The sequence below is a fragment of the Gopherus evgoodei genome, chromosome 11, assembly GCF_007399415.2.
Source record: "Gopherus evgoodei ecotype Sinaloan lineage chromosome 11, rGopEvg1_v1.p, whole genome shotgun sequence".
NCBI lineage: Eukaryota > Metazoa > Chordata > Testudines > Testudinidae > Gopherus > Gopherus evgoodei.
Window position 1 is genome coordinate 71,060,790 of NC_044332.1, and position 19,247 is coordinate 71,080,036.

General features: G+C 43.7%; 1 protein-coding gene across 2 annotated transcripts in view; it reads right to left on the reverse strand.

Annotated features, from left to right (window-relative positions):
- Positions 1-19,247, reverse strand: part of SLC15A2 (solute carrier family 15 member 2) — a 59,813-nt gene that overhangs the window by 11,660 nt on the left and 28,906 nt on the right. For both annotated transcript variants that reach the window (XM_030580773.1, XM_030580772.1), the window contains 10 exons: positions 17,514-17,596; positions 15,335-15,421; positions 14,634-14,723; positions 14,144-14,188; positions 11,766-11,798; positions 10,167-10,255; positions 8,074-8,155; positions 6,164-6,289; positions 4,903-5,067; positions 1,747-1,793 (listed from right to left, as the gene is read on the reverse strand). In XM_030580773.1, coding sequence (XP_030436633.1) covers positions 1,747-1,793; positions 4,903-5,067; positions 6,164-6,289; positions 8,074-8,155; positions 10,167-10,255; positions 11,766-11,798; positions 14,144-14,188; positions 14,634-14,723; positions 15,335-15,421; positions 17,514-17,596 — 847 coding nt within the window. The remainder of the gene's footprint in view (positions 1-1,746; positions 1,794-4,902; positions 5,068-6,163; positions 6,290-8,073; positions 8,156-10,166; positions 10,256-11,765; positions 11,799-14,143; positions 14,189-14,633; positions 14,724-15,334; positions 15,422-17,513; positions 17,597-19,247) is intronic.

A 19,247-nucleotide genomic window follows, 5' to 3' on the forward strand; every position in this document is an offset into this window, starting at 1 on the left:
GGGTGCAGCAGAGGCAGATCAGCGTGTGACAGACTGTCAGTATCCTGTAATGTACTGAACAAATTTTATGGATTTAAGTTAAACTTTATTGAATTAGGGTTAACACCTTTGGGGTACGCAGTATTAAAAATGCCATTGTGTATGTGTTGTTGTGACATTGTATGTACCTTCTCAAGTAGGGAGAGGGGAGGCTAATGAACTTTCTCCATTATCAACCCTTTGATGTCACCTCCCTGGGGAGAAATGCACATACTCATTCAAACTGGATTCTCCAGAGATCAACCAGGGTTTAGATACACTCAGGCCCTTCTTCCTGATCCAGCACATGACCAAAACCCCTGGTCCTTGGCAGGCCCCAGTCCTTAAGGAAGGATTGGGAGGACTTGACCTACGAGGAGCTCCTAAGATTGTGTGCTTGTTCTGATCTGAAGCTCTGATGAACTTGTAACCACAAGGATGCTCCTCGGTAGGAGCACCGCCAGCTTTTTTGCCACCGTAGCTGGCAGGAGGATTCGCCCCCGAAATGCTGCCCCCAACAGAGGCGGCAGAAGATCCAGCTGCCGCAGTCACCGCCCCCCAAATGTTAGCACCTTAAGCGACTGCCTAGGTTGCCTAATGGGTTGCACCGGCCCTACCCCTTGGGCAAGGTATGAAAAGACTGCACTTGCCAGAACCCACATGAGAGTTGGGATGAACTCTGGGAAGCTTATTAACCTGCATGGAGGATCTTTCATGGTTTTTAATATGTTTTCTCTGTACTGCTTTCATCTTAGGAACAAAGGCTGGCTTAGAAAGAGCTGTGGGGTGACATATCTGTAGCAATTATGCTGCTATCCATCTCTGAAGAGAAAAAAAGCAGGTATCCTAGAACAACTGTCTGGCCGGACATACGCTGGTCAGAAGGGAGAGAGGAGTGTCTCCACGCAAGAGAGGCAACAGCTGGGGATCTGGAAAATGAGTGTGGGTGCCCTAGCTGTACCACTGAGAAGAAATACCCTTACCTGGGACACAGCACTTCTGTACAACTCCACCAAGGGTGCAAGTTAGGTCAACCATGTGCCAGGGGGCAAAACAGGCGGCCTCCCATTAACCTCAGTGCCATCCCGACAGCGGCGTTGACACTGAATCCATCCCTGGGGGCCTGATTCTCTGCTGCCTGACACCTTGTATAATCCTTTACACCTGAGCAACATGGAGGTCAAACCTTGCCATCGCTTGGAATGGAGAATTCTGATTTGATAGCTGTAGACAGATGCCCGCAAGGGTCAATGACTGCACAAGGTGAAGGAGAGGGGAGAATCAGGCCTGAGGTGGGTTGAGATGAATGATCATTGTGGGTTGGGAAATTTCCAGAGCAGCAATGACAGGCCCAGTTAGCTGGTGCAGTTTTCCAGCCTGCTTGCTCCTGGTGCTGTCAGATCAGGTGCAGTAGAGGACTATAGTGTCCTCCTCCTTCAAAGTGACAAGAAAGCAGTTGTTTTCTTGATTTGTGGTGGGTTTTTTTTCGCCATCTCAATTCTGAACTTCTTAGGAGGTGACTGCTAGTAATACCTGATTCTGCCTGGCAAGCGTGATGGGAATTTTACAGCTCACCAGGGACTGAGCCAAAGCGGCTGACACCTGAAGCCTCCTTCCACTCAGGAATATTGATTGGATTCAAACTCTGGCTGAGAAGAGCTTCCAAGTTTCATTATCTCCAAACCCCATTAGATAGCACCATACAATCAACCCAAAAGCAATTCCCACCTGACAGCAGTCAGTCCCTTCTCTGGTTTTGTTTCCATGTCTGCAATCTAGAAATAAATCAAATAAATAATTACTATGGTTGCCTTTCAAAAGAGGTGCAGGGAAAAATGTAGAAATCAGGGGAATTAGGAACCTGATCCAAAGCCCACTGCAGTCAATGGGAATCTGTAATGGGCTTTGATTCAGGCCCTAGGGATGAAATCCTGACCCCACTGAAGTCAATGGCCAAATTCCCATTGATTCCAATGGGGGCAGGATTAATAGACTTTCAGGCTAGACGGGACCATTAGATCATCTAGTCTGACCTGCTGAGTAATGCAAACCATAAAATTTCACGCAATTACCCCTGTATTGAGTCCAATAACTTATGTTTGACACAAGCACATCTTCCAGAAAGGTGTCTGGTCTTGGTCTGAAGATATCAAGAGATGGAGAACCCACTACTTCCTTTGGTAGTTTCTTCCCAATGACTAATCACCCTCACTGTTAAAAGTCTGTGCCTTATTTCTAATTCAGATTTGTCCAGCTTTAACTTCTTGCCATTGGTTCTTGTTATGCCTCGTGTTATGCCTTTCTTCACTAGATGAAAGAGCCCATTCATATCCAGTGCTTTCTCCCTGTGAAAGTGCTTATATACTGTAATCCAGCCACCTCTTCATCTTCATTTGGATACGCTGAACAGGTGGAGCTTGTTAAGTCTCTCACTATTAGGCATTTTCTCCAGCCCTCAAATCATTGTTGTGACTCTTCATTTAATTATCATTTTATGATCACTCTATGCAGCTCCTTGTTAGGACCCCCAAAGGGGACACATGGAGGGTACGCAAATACACCCTGGAGATGAGAAGCGTAGCAGCAATTCTAAGATTAATTATATTCTCTCTTTTTATTTGAGGAAGGCCAACTGTGTTCAGGGCTGGGAAAAACAGGAAAACATGGTCCCTACCCAAAGGGGTCATAAAATCATATGGACAGATCCTCAGCCAGTGTAGCTCCATTGATGTTCTGTGGCCATTGAAGTCAGTGGAGCTATACCAGTTTACACCAGCCAAGGATGTGGCCCATACCATGCACAAGGTGATCAAAATGTGGGTTTATCTCAAAGTAGTGCAAACGTTTTACATTCCCCACCACTACACACACTTCTTTCCCTAGATTAGACTGAGTTTCTCAGGGCAAGGACCTTGTCTTCTGACATGCCTATAAAATGCCTATCATGTTTTTGGTGCTGTCTGCTGCTCTATACAGAATAAACAGTCATAATGGATAGTAAACACATGTATAATACGTAACAGCAGCATTTATTTAAATGGTGGATACGTGGGAAATAACATCACCTTTTAGTGAGGCAGGTCAGTTAAATTATTATTGGCTGTAATCAATGCACCCTAGAGCTGTTTATTTCTTTATCTACAGTTCAGGGGCTCCAAAGATGGGAGAACATCACAGAAAGCTTCTCCAGGCTGGCTCTTACAAGGAAAGCACCACAGACCTGTGTCAGCAATGGGCAAACCCAGCAGTCCCTCACGACGGTGAGATATGTCCTGCTCTCAGAGCCAGCAGTACAGTTCCACTGACATCATAGAATGTAGCCAGTGAGAAAGCTGGCCCATTGCCTGCAGTGTAAATGAAAGTATCATTTGGACCCCAGGCTTTAGAAAAATAAGGGTCAGCTACAGCTCTAAAGCATGAAATGTGCACCTGCCCCTCCAGTATTCCTAGGCAGGTGAACCGGATGGAGGGGTGTCTCTCTCTGAGTGCAAACCCTGCCTCCTGGGTCCTGCCACTGGGGCATAGGGCAGGTATAAATTCCAACTGAGGCTGCATAGCAGCCCTGTCGACTGGGTTTATCTCAAAGTAGTGCCTAGGTGATGAGCTCACAGTCAGCCTTGCCTGGCTCATGCCAGGTTCATGTTTCCCTTGAATTTGTGGCTGTCTTGGATAACTCCAGGCCCCAAGGCACAGTGTAGGGCTTGCAGCAAAGGTGCCAACCTGGCCCTAAAATTTACAAGTGATGCTGAGGAGCACTGAATCCTGGCACATTCAGAGCTGCTCTCAAAGCTCTTCCGAGCACATACCCACAAGCCAACATAGTACTACTTCATTCTTTTAAAGGAGAAGATGACAAAAGTTTTGTGCTGCCAACTCTTGTGATTTTATCCTGAGCCTTGGGTATCTGATGTTTTTTCTTAAAGCCCCAGCTTCTGGAATCAAGAGTTCTCATGAGAGTTGTAGATTTGGAGTGTTTTTTTAAAAGCGAGTTTCTAGTCCTCACAATTGTGGAGAAAAGCTTGAGAATGGGACCCAAATGCAGCCCAAAGACTTCAAAACCCAGAAAGACCAAGAAAATGAACTTCAGATACAAACTGATTGTTTTTTATAATCTCCTGAGTTTTCAGCCAATCTTGTGATTTTGAGCATTCAAATTCACAGTTTTCAAATGCGTGGGGCTGGCAACACAGAGTGACAAGGTTGAGGAATCCCAGGAGGAAGCATGTTTCAACATGAGGTCAGATTCCAATCACATTTATCCCTTGGTCAAATTTGGAGTACCTCCATTCACTTCAATGGAGTTTCTTTGCCTTCATGTAGGTGATCAGAATCTGGCGCATAGTGTCCAATATACATCTCCAAGGCCATTGCAGCAATTCCTGAAACTGCACACCAAGCTGGCTATGCTACCAGCGCAGCGAGAAGCTAGCGTAATCATTTGTTCTGTTCAGTAAAATGAATGGCCCTCCTGTGTGTTTTTAGTAGACTTGTAATAACTAAACCTACAAACATTCCACTGATGTTTTAATTCTATGCCTGGCCCCAGAGTCTCTTTTTAACGTCATTGCTGTATAGAAGCTCAGATGCTCAGCTTCCCTATCTTCTGTGGCCCTGCTGCCTGGCAGGCACTATTCTGCTCTCTTGCTGCAGCATTCACCAGTTTAAACAGTGCCCAGTAACACTTGATGCCATAAAATCTGCTAGTTCGTTAATCACCAGCAGAACTGAGCACAGGTTCAATGCTGCTAACTGCGAAGTCAAGTTTACAGCATCTGAGAGCAATTAGACTCTGCAATTGAGTGAATGAATTAATGAACCCATTACCCCACTGTATCATCTCAGCCATTGAATTAATACTGTATTTACACTTCAGTCTTCACTTACTAAGTGGCTTGATAGGTTTCCCTCTGACTTGTAGACAATTAAGCTGTATACTGATTTTTCCTGCATGGTGTGGTAAAAAGTGGACACTGATCCTTGGGACTGCAGCTCAAAGTGAAGGTTTTGTTGTGCTCCGTTCAACATTAATTTTGAATATTCAGCTGGGTCCTGCAAAAAGAAAACGGGCTCTGTTACATATTGTCTTCGTAAGAGAAAAGATCAAGTTCCTCCTAGGGAACTGCAATCCCATTCTGGATTCCAGGAAAGTTGTAGAGACAGATTAATAGGGAGGGGGGTTAAGGTTAGCTGAAAGCATCCCAGCCTTTCTTGGTAAATGACCTATGCTGACCTATGTGCTTGATGCTAGTCTACCCAGAGCTCAGACCGACTCCTCCAGGTTTAATGCTACCCACTGCTCAGGGCATTCTCTCTGTGCTTGCTGCTACTGCAGCAGGACAGATCTTCCCCTGGGCTTGTTGCGCCACTCAACAAACTCTATAGCTACAAAAGAAGATTATGGACAGTCAGTGGCTAATGCGTTACCAGGCTGAACACCTAACGAGGCTGGCATCCAATGTACTTTGGATCCTGAAAGGAGAGAGAACTAAGCTGCCAGGTTCAAGTTTAAGTAACCCCCCGTCCCTCCTTTTCTTTTATTCTTTCCAGGTAAATACATTTAAAGTCTAAAATTCAAATCCCAGCAGTGACATTTGATTTACGTCTAAGCAATGAGAGATGCAGACTGAATGTGTTTTTTTTTTTCTTCCTCCTGCACATGTTCATCCTGGGACAATTATCCTTTATTCCTAGTTATAGGTGAACGCAATTAGCCATCTGTTCATCTTCTGCTTAAATGCAACTCAAAAATCTCTGTTTAAATTTTGCCACCAAAGGCACAGTGCTCTGTCTCCAGAAGGCACTCCTTCCAGGCATGGCTGGCTCAGGGAGTGAAAGGTAACAGCTTTCTGAGTCTCTAAACATATGGGAGTGTGAATGTTTCCTCTTGCAAGTGGGAGCCACAGGGCCCTGCCTGCTGAGATAACACCTGAGCTTTCTGTGAATTAGGAAGTCTATGTAGGAAGTATTCAATTCAGGAGAATACAAATTTGGGCTAATATTTGCTGCATACATTATTTGAGGTGCCATTACACTCCTAGTGCCACTGTTCAAGGGCTTCATCTAAGGCCATGGACGACACTGGAAAGAATCTCTTTGGTTTCAATGGACTTTGCATCAGGCCCTTAATCCCAAAATATATTCTTACCTGAAAAGCCCCAATGGGTTGCTGAAATAGGTCTTGGCCTTGGATTTTCACATGAACACTGTCATTTGCCAGATTCAGAACCTGAATGAAACTTTCTTTCGGAACAGGCAAGGGCATACTGGTTTCCTGATTAAAACAAAATGCCTTAAGTGCTAGTTTTACCCTTTATTATAGCTGCTTAATACCACTCAGTTCCTAGCTGTAATATTCTGCCTCTCTGCAGCGAGGATGCTGTCGGGTGCTGTGCTGTGAGACAGCTGATTGTAACTCTGATTTAGGAAGAGCTTACTTGGTAGGAACTTCACTGCCTGATCTACCATTCTTTGGAAAGGTGGTCTTCACACCCACCCCCATCAAATACACAAGAGATGATGTGTAGCTTGGATACTTTTCCTGGATAGTTGGCCCAAGCTGATTTTTACACTGTACATTTCCCAAGTGCAGAGGTTTAATTGAATAGTGTATTACCATGTTAGACAGTGATACAATTATAGTGATGTCCATAGGTAGGGTTTTTGAATGCACCCAGCAACAATCTAACTCTGTTCCCATTGACGTCAACAAGTATAACTCCCATTGACTTCAAATGGGAGCAGAATCAGGCATGCTGAGCACTGTGTCTCTATGTCTATAAGACATCTTTCTAGCTTACATATCCAATCACAATATCAAAGGGCTATTTATACATGTCTTTATCTATTGACAGAGAGGCAGAGAAACAAAAACATACATACGTGTACTTAGATCCTTATTGGAAATAATTTGTTAGTAAGAGCTTTTCAGAAGCATCTTGCATTATTTGCACCCCTAACGCAAACCAGAACAGTCTGTTTTTAACCAGCCCATCCTACTTTTAGTGACTGCAAAGGCTGCAGTAATGCCTGATTGGTTCTGATTTTTTTTGTCTGATGTTATAAATCACTTGTCTTTGACAGAGATTTTAATGGCAAAAACTCTCATGGAGTCTGTTTTCCGCACAAAGGTGCAATGCCTCATTGGGAAATAAGCACACCCTGGGACCAATGCTCAGACAGAGCTCTCATTGATTTCCGTGACAGTTTTGCCTGGCAAAGGAATACAGAATGGGGAGGAGAAATGAACCCACAAAATCTCATTTCAGCGAGTGGTTTCCCAATGACTTCATGAGAGCAGCAGTAAATAAAAGCCCAACTCTGTGGGCCATAGCAAGTTAGGGATTACTCTGTGTCAAATATATCTTGATGGGTTGGATCTTTTATCAGTCTCAGTGGAAGTTTTAAAAATTAATTCCTTATTAATTTTTTAAAAGGAAAAGATCAACCTATGTCTTCAAAATACCTGCCATGCTCAGCCTAGAAACAACAAATCGTAGTAACATGTATGATGGACATACAGAAATTGCAAGCGATTAGAAAACACCCAGAAAATAGGACAACCGATTACAAATGACTGTAACTAAACAAGTCTGAGTACACTCAAACCCATTGTTATTGAAAGCATTATCCATGCAAACAAATCTAATCCTAATGTAATCACATGGGAAGGAACAAAACCATTCCTACTTAAACACAGGCAGGATAAAACATTAGACAGAAGACAGGATACACTACCTCTTGGAATTAGCCACTAGTGTTAATTAGATGTTTGTAAAGCACATCAACAATAGACAGCACTATATACTATAAACTGATACAGAGGATTGGCACATCAGAACGGCAAAGATTAGGAGGTGAGAGAAGCAGATAAGGTGATAAGTATTATTAAAAGTAACAGTGTGCTTAATTGTAAAGTATATGTTAATGAAGGAGATCAAGCTGTACAATACTTACAAGGAGTGTTATCCAACAGACATTAATAAAATAGCCCACTGGAAGCTATGTATCTATGTGGATTTGTGTGTATCGCCACATACGCAACTGCTCTGTACTTACATTTATTTTGATTTCTACAATGGCTGCAGCTGCAAACGCCAGACCTGCAAGGATCATACCTGTTGTCATTTTTCTAATAGGCCTGCAGAGTGAATGGAAGAGATTTCCTGAATCAAAGTGTAATGTAAAATGTGTAATACCATCCCTCAGAGTCAAAGATATTCCAAAGGCACGTATTAAACTGTCCAAACAGGTGCCATTGTGGATGATGGGCTGTTGAAATTGACAATCGTTTAACTTCAAACTATTCTATTATACAGTACAAGGCCAGCACTGAGGCCAATTAAAATTGATATGCCATGAAAAAAGCTCTTTGCTTGCAAGTTTCATATTATCTTGTTCCAAGCTCTTCTAGTGGGAATAGATTCTGGCATTATGTTAACTTGTAACGTTTGAAGAAGCACCACAAATGATCTATCTTCAAGTCCTTTTGGGGAAAAACAAAAAGAGGTAGCAGGCTATTTAGCTCCAGACTTCAAGAACAAAAATATAGTTCACATCTTCAAAAATTCCAACCAGCTGCATTATCTGTGTGTTATTTCTCATGCAAATACATTTAGAGTCCTATTCAGACCAGGCTTACTGTACTTGGTGTAAACCAAGAGTAACTCCCCTGGAGTTACAGGAGTGATACCGATATGGAACCAGTTAAAATGAGATCTGAAGTCAGGTCCAAGCTGAAAATTTAAATTAACGCTAGACCCAAACCAAAACAACTCTGGATGCTTAGGCTGTCCAAAACCCAAATGTGGATCCATATCCAAATAAGGCAAATGGCTCCAGATCCAAATTTCCTGAATGTTGGACTGTTGGAATTCCAGCTAGGAAGCCAATTTTTCAAGTCTGAGCCCGTCTCTCAGTTAAGTGTAACGAAAAACACTTGTTGACTCTTTATGCTGTTATAATAAATGAACCCATTTTGGCCCTGATCCTGCAGTAGGATCTAACAATCCAGACCCCTGCAGCCTCGTCGAGTCCTTTGGGGACCCTGCATAGCGCTAGCAGATGTAAATGTAAGACAGGGCATTGGTTTGTCAGCACCCGTGTCTTGGGGAGGGAAAGCGACTGAGTTTAATTCAGAATTATTTTTAGAGGATTCTTTTTAGATATAATATAATACTAAGATGGAGCAGAGTCTGAAGCATGGAGCTTTCTCTGGTCCCTGCTGCATGGCAGAGCTTTTAATCGGCATGTGAATTTAGGGCTCATGAGTGGAATGGACGAAGAATGAGTTATAATGTGGCTAGATGTCCAATCACCTCTGCCAGCGTAAGGCCCTTTGAGGCGGGGTGGAGAAGCGCTGCTCCAGTGCGCGCTCCACAGGGCACCATGTCTCAGGAGGGTATAATGCTTTCTTCTCTGAGGCGCGCATGGGGAGTGTGACCATGACACTCCTCTGGAAGAGGGTGCAGCTTCTTGCCCTCTCTGCATCTTTCCAGCTCTGCTCACACAAGCAACTTGTTCTCTGAGGGCCTGATCCAAAGACCACCAAAGTCAATGGAAGACTCCTGAGAGCAAGGACTGCCAATGAGTTTAGCTCCCTTCTTTCCTGGTGGGGCCAAAGTGGGGAAAGCCTCATTCAGGCCCTAAAACAAGAGGTCAATTATTTAGAGTAGTGCGAGAGGGTCCAATGAGGAGCTGTGGGATGAAATTAAGAAAGGGAGTGATGAGATTGACTGCTGGGGAAAATTCACTGTCAACAAGATCTGCTAGCGCCTGGGACACTCTGTCAAGGCTCGGGGAATCCCTGTTTCATGAGACATTTACTTTGGACTAGACAAAGCCCTACTGAACGCTCACTTGGGAACAATCCGGCACCCTCAGTAGTCAGTAGGGAACAACCCCCTGATGCGGAACTGGAAGAGCAGACCTAATTGCTCTTTTCCCTCTGTAAAGTCCATGGACTATGTGTTAGCTTGGTGGTGTTGCCAAATGCAGGACAGAAAGCTAAAAGCAAGAATAGGTTGTGGAATGAATGTAAGCTCAAGTGTCTTGTCCACCCAATCTTGTATAAACTTATTTTGGGTGGCAGGAGAGCTGCAAAGCTGCAAAGGAATAAAAACTTGGCAGTATGCACTGCCTCAAATACTTACGTGAAATTAAATCTGCACATGTCAATCAGGGGGTAGACTCCAAGGTCAAAAATTGGGATGAAGATCAGAATCAGGAGTGGGTTCAAGAACTGCAGCACCAATGGATGGGAGAGATTAGGCAATACAAAGTGATTTACAGTAATTAAACCCATAAAGCAGAAATAATTCCATTATAGGAATGACACAAACACTCAAAACCTCCCTTAAAAATATAATCATACTTTGCACTTCAATATCTTCCTCCATTTAAGGTTCACAGACATGAATATATTCATCCTTACAACACCCCTAGGAGGTGAATAAGTGTTATGAACCCAGTATTACCAATGGGGAAACTGAGGCACTACATTTTTAAAGAGCACAAAGAAATGCATTAATAACAGAGATGGGAGAATTTCCAAAGGCTCAGAGCTCTGATTAGGGAATCAACCCAATAATTCAGATGTTTAATCAACAATGATACACAAATCTTGGGTCTTCATTATAGGGTTAAAAATCTCATGAGAACAGACTCTTTTTGTGATATTTCCAACACAGACTGTTTCCAGTCTGCTCAGAAGTCTCATGAGAGCAGCTTTTCTTTTGGGACATCTGTGTGCATGCTGCCAAACAGCAGTGGAAATACAGGGAAATGGATAATGGCTGTGGGGAACAAACATCAAGGAACGTTCAGCTTGATTTTTGAGTGAAGATTGTGGGGAAGAGATGACTGAATTTCTCTGAAGCAGTTCAGCCACACCTAGAGAGCACACAAGTACTGTAATCAACTGTGATTACACTGCACAGTCCTGGAGCCTTAAAATTCCACCTTCCCTGCAGGAAAGGACAGAGAATTTCTCTGTCCGGCGATGCTGAGCACAGCCCAGGCACCAGGAAAAAGGAGAGATGGCTTGTGCCTCTTCTGTACAGGGGCTGCTGGGGGCTGGTTCCAGCATCAGTGCGTGTTGGAGCAGTTTAGAGGCCCACTCTAATTTGTACCCCAGCTGCAAAGACCCTAAGGAACCATTATGACGACAGAGAACAGTCAGGGAAGATAAAAGCCGTGGCTGCACTCCCCCAAATCCCAACCCCAGCCCACACTGACATGCCCTTGACACATTTCCTGCATTGGAAATTCCTGGACTAGGGAGTGGGATAAAGCTGGCTGTGCCAGCTCTGCACTGGTTAGCAAAACCCTCTGTGCTCACCTGTATTATGCCAGCATACCATGACTGCAGCACAATCATTTGGTCTTGCCTCAGAGCAGAACGCTGGACTAGATGACCTCTTGAGGTCCCCTCCAGCCCTACATTCCTATGATTCTAGGAATTCCCTCTGAAGTCCCTTGTTTTACAGAAACTCACCGTTAGTCAACAAAATTCACCTGGCAGGGTAGGAAATCCCCTGCAGCACAAGGGGAAGTTGTATCGCCAGAGGACTACGTTTCACCAAATACATAGCAAAATTAAAGAGTTGATCCTGCACCATTAAAGTCAGTAGGAATTTTGCCATTGTCTTTAATAAGAGCAGGACTGGGGTGTGAGTCTAGTGAGTGAAATATGAATAAGACAGACAACACATTTACAAGGACTGTGCACTTTGTCCTATGGGTTCTTTTACCTGCATTTGGTCTGGCTTAAAGACTACTCCTCCCTGAAATAGACAGACATGCAAACTGATTAGTCAACACAACATAATACCATGTCTATTGATAGCAACTAAGCAAACAGCCCACAATATAGACCTGGGTAGCTGAACTGTCTTCTTGGGTTCTTTATCTTTGCTTGAGTAGTGGATGCTGTGCTCTCCTTGACATTTCTCTCCTAAGGATGTGGTGTTTGAACTGAGCCCTTTGTAGAAGGGACATAAATCCCTGCACAGAGGACAACTGGGGGAGATCCGATCCCTGAAAATGTTTTGCTAACACTAGAAGCTACTGCCCCAGATTTGAACAGCCCTAAACATGGTAGGGAAAGAAGAATGGCTGTTATGGAATCCAGATTGGGATCCAAATGTTGAGCTTCCCCTCTACATCCATAATGGGATAAGCCAAACCTTTGCAACATAATGCTCCCAAACTCTGGGCAGCTTCAAAATATGGTTGTGGAATTGTTTTATTTAAGCTTGTTTCTGGACAATGCCTGCCATTTGGCACAACTGTAACCCACACCCACTCAACCTAGTGCTCTGGCCCCCTCTCCAGGTGGTAGAATCCTAGTTCTAAAAGCGTGAGCCTCGAATTCTGTTAGCCAAAGCTGTATCAGGCTCAACTACCTGGCCATGAGGCCCCCTACACCATTGGCAGGGATAGAACGCTGCACTTCGTGCGTGGTGGGGGGGAGGGCGGGGAGGGCTGTACAACCTAGTACTCCAAAAATTACTCTTTGGAAATAATTTTTAGGAGTGAGGGATGTGTATAAGTGCCTGAAAGGGATAGCTTGGCAGTCTCCAGAGAGGAGGAAGTATGCATTTCCCCAGCAGCAGGTGTTTCTCTGAGCACAAAGAGCAAACAGATATTTTCAGTCAGAATGACTTTCATTTTAGAGAGACGAACCCCCCCCCACCAAAAAAAAAGAACAAAAGTAAAATCTCCATGAAAGAACACAGCGTGCATTTGTCTCCTCTCTGAGAGAGTGCACTGAGCTGAGTGCAAAATGGCTGCGGGTCTCTGCAGACAGCAGAATCTGAGAGAGTCACAATTGCAAAGCTAAATATGCTGTGGCAGGGAAATATCCGCTCCTTCCATCAGTTTGCATACTGTGTGCTAATTTGGCATTAGTAAATAAGAGTCTACATATTTCAGCTCACACACGAACACATCTGACTTTCCTTTTTCCTGTTAATGCTCAGTCCTTACTGAAAGAGGACGCTTGACTGAGAAAGCAAGAGGGATTTTACAAAGAGAAATGTCAGGAGGCCTTGAAGAAACAGTTTGCCCTTGCTGTGCACAGAGGAAGTTGGACAGGTTGATACATTAGCCAAAAATCCATAGGAACTGTTGGTACAAAATGCTAAGAACAGCTTTATTTTCAGCCAGAGAGTGTTTAGTAAATGAGTTCTGTCAATTCTTAGATGTTTCATTAAGGTATCACTAAACACAGAGACTACAATATTTCTAGTTAAGGGCTGTGTGAACTTTCCTTCCAGGGAGGGATGTATAAAATACAGAGTTGCAATCTTTTCATGCCTCTCTTGTATTAATTACTCTAACAAGTGACAAATGCCATGGGCCCAATCTTCAAATGTGAGTGATATAACAGAACTTGCACTTTGGAGATTCAATCTGAATTTACACAAAGAAAATGGCCATTTACATGCCCAAGTACTGATCTAAGTGTCCACATGTAAGATGTGGATGGCCTATTAAGACATACATGCAGTGCTTAATTTGTGCCAGGACTTGCTGGGGCTGAGTCCTGGCACCTCTTGGTTTAGCAGTTTATAGTCCCAGCCCCTCTGGGCTTTCTGTATCAGGTGTGAAAGTAAAAAAACTGTTTGAACTCTAGCACTTAATTGCTTGATCCCTGGTACCTCTTTCATTGCAAATTAAACGCTGCATACACATCTGTAAATGGGACCCTGTATGAAAAAATCCTTACCCAGCTGATTTACACACATTATACTTGACTGCACGCTGTTCCATTGGCAATTTATATCTTAAAAGGACTTTATGGATATTTACTAATAGATCCTTACAACATCTTCACATTTTACACTCAAAGGAGAGAAGTTAAGTGACTTGCTCAAGGTTACAGAAGTAGAACGCAGGTAGTCCTAGCTCGCAGGACTGGGCTTAGTTTACTAGGCCTCACTTCTTTCCGTAATATTTCATGATCATTATGAATTCTGGTACGTACATCTACAACATTTTTTCTAATCCATAAAAGTGCAACTCTTACGAGGTTGTAAAACAGCAGGTTTAACTATTGTGAACAATTAATTTAAAAAAGCCAGGGTTACTACTAGTTTTATAATCCCTAGTAACCTTAAATACTTACAAAGTCTGCATTCATTTGAGTAGCTTGCAGAGTCCATCTAGATCCCTAAGGACAAAACAGACCATTGTAAGTACCCTGGTGTGCTCTGAGGGATGGGAGAATAAGAAAACAGAGGAGAAGTGAGTGCTGGAAGGGCCTGACTTCTCTTCCTCTTCCTTCACTCATTCTCCCAGTATCTCTTCTGCTGTTTTCTCCCACCTCTGGTTCCCTTCACTCAGCCTTCTTTTTCTCCTGTTTATAGGCATGGCACCTTCTTTTCAACCACCTCTGGCATCCACCCCATCCTAGAAACCAAGCAGGAGATTGAAGGCCATATGCCCATGAATGGCAGGTGCTGCCTCATCAAGGCTAGTGGATATCTATTGGGAAGACAAGACCTCTGCTGCCCTCAATGCACTGTGATTTCCATGGAGTTACCCCAGATTTACATTGGCATGATGAATATCAGAACCTGGCACAATAATCATGTCTGTGATTTGTTATACTTTACCTGTTGATCAAAGAGAGCCCAGAACATTGGTAGAGGGATAAACAGGAAGAGAACTCGTGTCACCATTTTAATCTCCTGGATCAGTTGCTTCTATTAAGAGAAAAAAGCAGAAAGAGAAAATGAGGGTGGAACAGCTAACAAGAAAGTTCAGTCCCCATGTGTGAAGGTCCCTAATTAACTCCAAGGAATGGTGTGTCAAATATTTATCATACTTATACATGCTACTTTCACTATTTGCATTACAGAGAGCCTAGAGTCTCTGGTCAGAATCAAAGTCCCATTGTACATACACAGAGGGAGACATAGTCCAGGTCCTAAGGAGTTTACAATTTAGGAAGGCAAGTAATAAAGAGAGGCTGGCGGGAGAGACAACCAAATATATACAGTATTTATATACACAGGCCCTATGAGACACTCATGTACTGGAGATGCTGGGTAGTGTTCAGTGCAGCATGGCTTTTTTAGTGCTGCATTTGTTTTACATCTTGAAGTTCACTAATGTTAATTAATTTCAGTGTTAATTTCAGTGTATGGGGAAATTCATCTGTTCTGGCAATTGCTCAATGGCTCAGACACACAGCTTGACACAAGATGTCCCTTTAAGGCTACCTTATTACAGCCCAAGAACCCAAGACACCACCCAGCCCATGCCAGATCAAAGAACCAGACGCTCAGTCACTTACATGTAAGTCATCACTTACTGAGTATTTTTCTGATGCCCAGTCTAGCCAGTGCTCCCTCTTCGGAATCCGTTTGGAGTGGTTTTTCAGTCGGTTTGTAATAGCAAACTAGAGGGAAGATCAAATGAATAACGGGTAACGTATGTGTATGTCAACCAGTTAGACCATCTCCCTTATCTCATCTTTCATCCCCCCATCCACGTAGACTTTCCAGCTCAAAACTCCCCTCATCATTCTCAAACCTCCAAGGTATGGCCTATGCAGCCACAGAAACTATGCAATCCTGTTTTCTTTGTTCTGTGCCTCTATGTTCCTAGGATTCTGCTGCCCGCAGGGACAGCTGCCTTTTTGCCAGGCAAAGTCGATGCTGCATGCTACACAGGAGACACACACAGTGTGCTCTCTCTCTTCCCACATGGAGACTTTTCTTGCTTTGCAGTTTTTCTAAATCAAACTGATATGGTTGTCCTTTGCATTGGGGAAACTTAACAAATGAAGTCGCTCAATATTTTCCTGACCTTAGAATGTCTACCTGCATCTTCCTACACCCTCACCCCTCAGATGCTCACTCCAGCCCCAGATCTGCCCTTCTCCTCAATATTACACATTTGGTGTAACTCCTCTTCATGTCCTGCTCCCATCCGTTGGCTCTCCCACCAAACAACCCTCTGAATCCCTTCCTCTTTTTAACTATCACTGTATTTTTTCCCCCTGATGTCTTTATTTTGGGATCGGTCCTGGGAGTCTCTGGCATCTCCTGAGGGATGCTCACAACTGAAGTCAGCGGGAATTGAGGGGTTGCAGGATAAGCTCTTTGAGAGTGATTCTCTCAGGGACCCCTCTTTTGATGCTGGTCTGTTTAAAAGGGTCAGCTACATCCTATTCTTATCTCTCAAAGGCAAAGGTGACACCAGCCGCCATGATCATTTCCTTCTTGTTTTAAAACCAGTCACAGGAAAAATCTTCTTATTTGAAATTCACTTAACATCACTTCATTTATTTTCCTTTTCTAAAAAGCACAGTTTACATTGACCACTGGCAGGAAGGAATAAATGCCTCATTATTTACAGCAACTTCACAGCCAGAGGCTACGCCTACACTATGGACCTTACAGTGGCACAGCTGTACCACTGCAAGATCCCCTGCATAGCTGCTGTGTCGATGGGAGAGAGTTCTCCTGTCCGAAAAATTAATCCAGTCCCCAACGAGCGGCGCAAGAGCGTCTCCCGCCGGCATAGCGCTGTCCAACTGGTGCTTCTGTCGGTCTAACTTATGTTGGGCAGGGGTGTGTTTTTTTTCACACCCCTGACCAACAAAAGTGTTAATGTAGACATAGCCAGAATTTTCATTCCTCTGTTTTCCTGCAGGTCTGTTTGTCGATTAACACGGTTGTCCCTTTCTCGAGCACTAGCTGATTTCAGGGCCTTGCAACTTGGTTTCCCATCGGAGGACAAGTGGGTATTTTCTACATGTGATTTGTTTATTTACACTGTCTACACTAGTCCTTGAGAAACCAATAGCCTGTTCCCAGGAATCAACTCTGGCTCAAGGATTGAGTCCAGTTAGAGATATTAAGGCAGACGGAAAATGCTTGCTGTTTGTAACAACTGCCCCAGAAAGAAACTATATGGGAAAACTAGCAACAATACTGTACTTCTTCAAAGACTGTACACAGCTTGCATGCCAGGAAAAAGGACTAGTAAAACTTTGTGTTACAGTGCACTGGTGACTCCCACCATAACAATACCAAGCTGAGCTTGGTTAGTGGGTACGTGTACTACTGCTCTCTGCTGAACTAATCAACTTTGGAAAAGTTACAGGACAGCTAAAAAGAAAAATGAACCTGTGATTCGGCCACTCTGTGACTTTTCAGAGTTTCCTCTCAGAGAGCATAAGGGTCAGATTCTACTATCCTCACTCTGCAAGTCACTCCCACTGACCTCAGGAGAACACCTTGTGGAGTAAGGCACCATTCAGCATGAGGAAGGGTGTCAAAATCTGTCCCCAAATGAGTTTCCCTTCCTCACATCTCATCAGTGGCACCACCAAGAGCAGAACCCAGGTGTTCCTGGCTCCCAGATATCTCCAGATTACATTATTATATAAAAAAGGTAAAAAACTTACCCCAATGAAAATGTGCTTTTACAATGCTACAACCTGTGAACAGTGCAGGAAAATGATGGGACAGAAACAAGCTCACCGCAATGCACTGGCAAACTTCAAGTAGGATGTTCCCTCGCGGCGGTGTTTTTTTGTACATTCCACTTCCAGCAATAAATACAACTGTAAAACATTAGAATCCAAATCTGGAATTCTTCCCAGTGCCACATGGCTGTGGGCTTCCTCCTGTGCAGAGAACTCCCAGTGACTTCAACAGGAGTTGCACTCGCAACAGGGTGTATGTAGCATAAAACAAACACATAAGCATGCATGTACCATCTACCCCCCCCGACTGTGAGTATAATGTGTCATGTACATGTATTCAGTGGCACACACTGTATACAGGGAGATTTTCAAGGGCTCACAGGACAGTTTGGCACCCAATCCCCCTTGGAGATCAATGGGGCACCTAATTCCTATGCGAGCCTTTGAAAAGAAACCCCACTTTGCATGGCCTGAGGCAACATTATAAACAGCCATGAACTAGGCAGGCCATTCATCCAATTTTAAACTGGACAGTCCTCTCTGTGGTTGGGTTGTTGCCTGTCCAGTATTGAGATAAAACTGGATGTAGTTTTGTCCAGAATCAAATGGGGGACACCATTTTGATGAGCACACTGCTCCGCTGCCACCAACATCTGCGTGAGAGGTCACCTTGGCAGGAGTGGAGCAGCCTGCTCTTCAAAATGGCATCCACATGGTGCATACACAGCCCATGCCACGCCTGGAAGTACTGGAATGTCCAGTATTCTGAGACTGCAAGAGTAGTCACTCTACCCTTAACCGGGGGCTGAAATCTGAAACTCGAACCAGATCTAAATGTTGCATTTGGTCCTTATCTGCAAAACAGGCTGAGCCGAATAAACCCCTACCATTTATGAACACCTAGAACTTTGGCAAGTGGAATCCAGATGCAAGACTGCATCCAAATTTTGCATCTTGAGGCCATTTCTAGCATTATCAGTCAATCCAAGTTGTTTTTTTTCCATAGATTCCAAGGCTGGAAGGGAACATTGTGATCATCTAGTCTGACCTTCTATATAACACAGGCCGTTGAACGTCCCCAATATAATTCCTAGACCAGATCTTTTTTAAAAATATCCAATCTGGATTTAAAACATCCAATCTGGATTTTAAAATCATCAGTGATGCAGAATCCACCACAACGCCTGGTAAAATTGTTCCATGATGCTCACTGGAGTTCACAGAGATCAGCTCTGAGTATGATGAGATGGACAATTTGAAAGATCTTTCCATGCCAAATCATTCTCCCCAAGCACAAGATATATCCACACAGAACAGGCTTCCTAGAGTGTTTGCCTGAGATGGGGATATTCAGGATGAAGTATCTCAAATACCAGGGTTACCTTAATTACCTGCATTGGCAAAATGCTGTCAGTTTTAATGGCGCAATGCTCTCCCTTTCACAGATGTGTAAAATGAAGCACAGAAATGGCTAAAAGCCTTGCGCAGAGTCACAGATTGTGAAACAGAACCCATGGAGTCTTCATTTCTAATCCCCTGCTCTAGCCACTAGACACATGTAGTGCAGCTTGGCAGGAGGTTAAACTAGATGACCCTTGTGGTCCCTTCTAACCCCATGGTTCTATGATTTCCAGCCTTCCATTGTAATGAGTATATATTCCGTGTCCTAACACGTTGCACCTGGACCCCATTCATTTTGACATTTATTCAGCATGCTGTGAATGCTGTAGGAGAACCACAGCAGAAAATAGATTTATAGTCAATTTGTGCAATGAAATTGTGCAATATT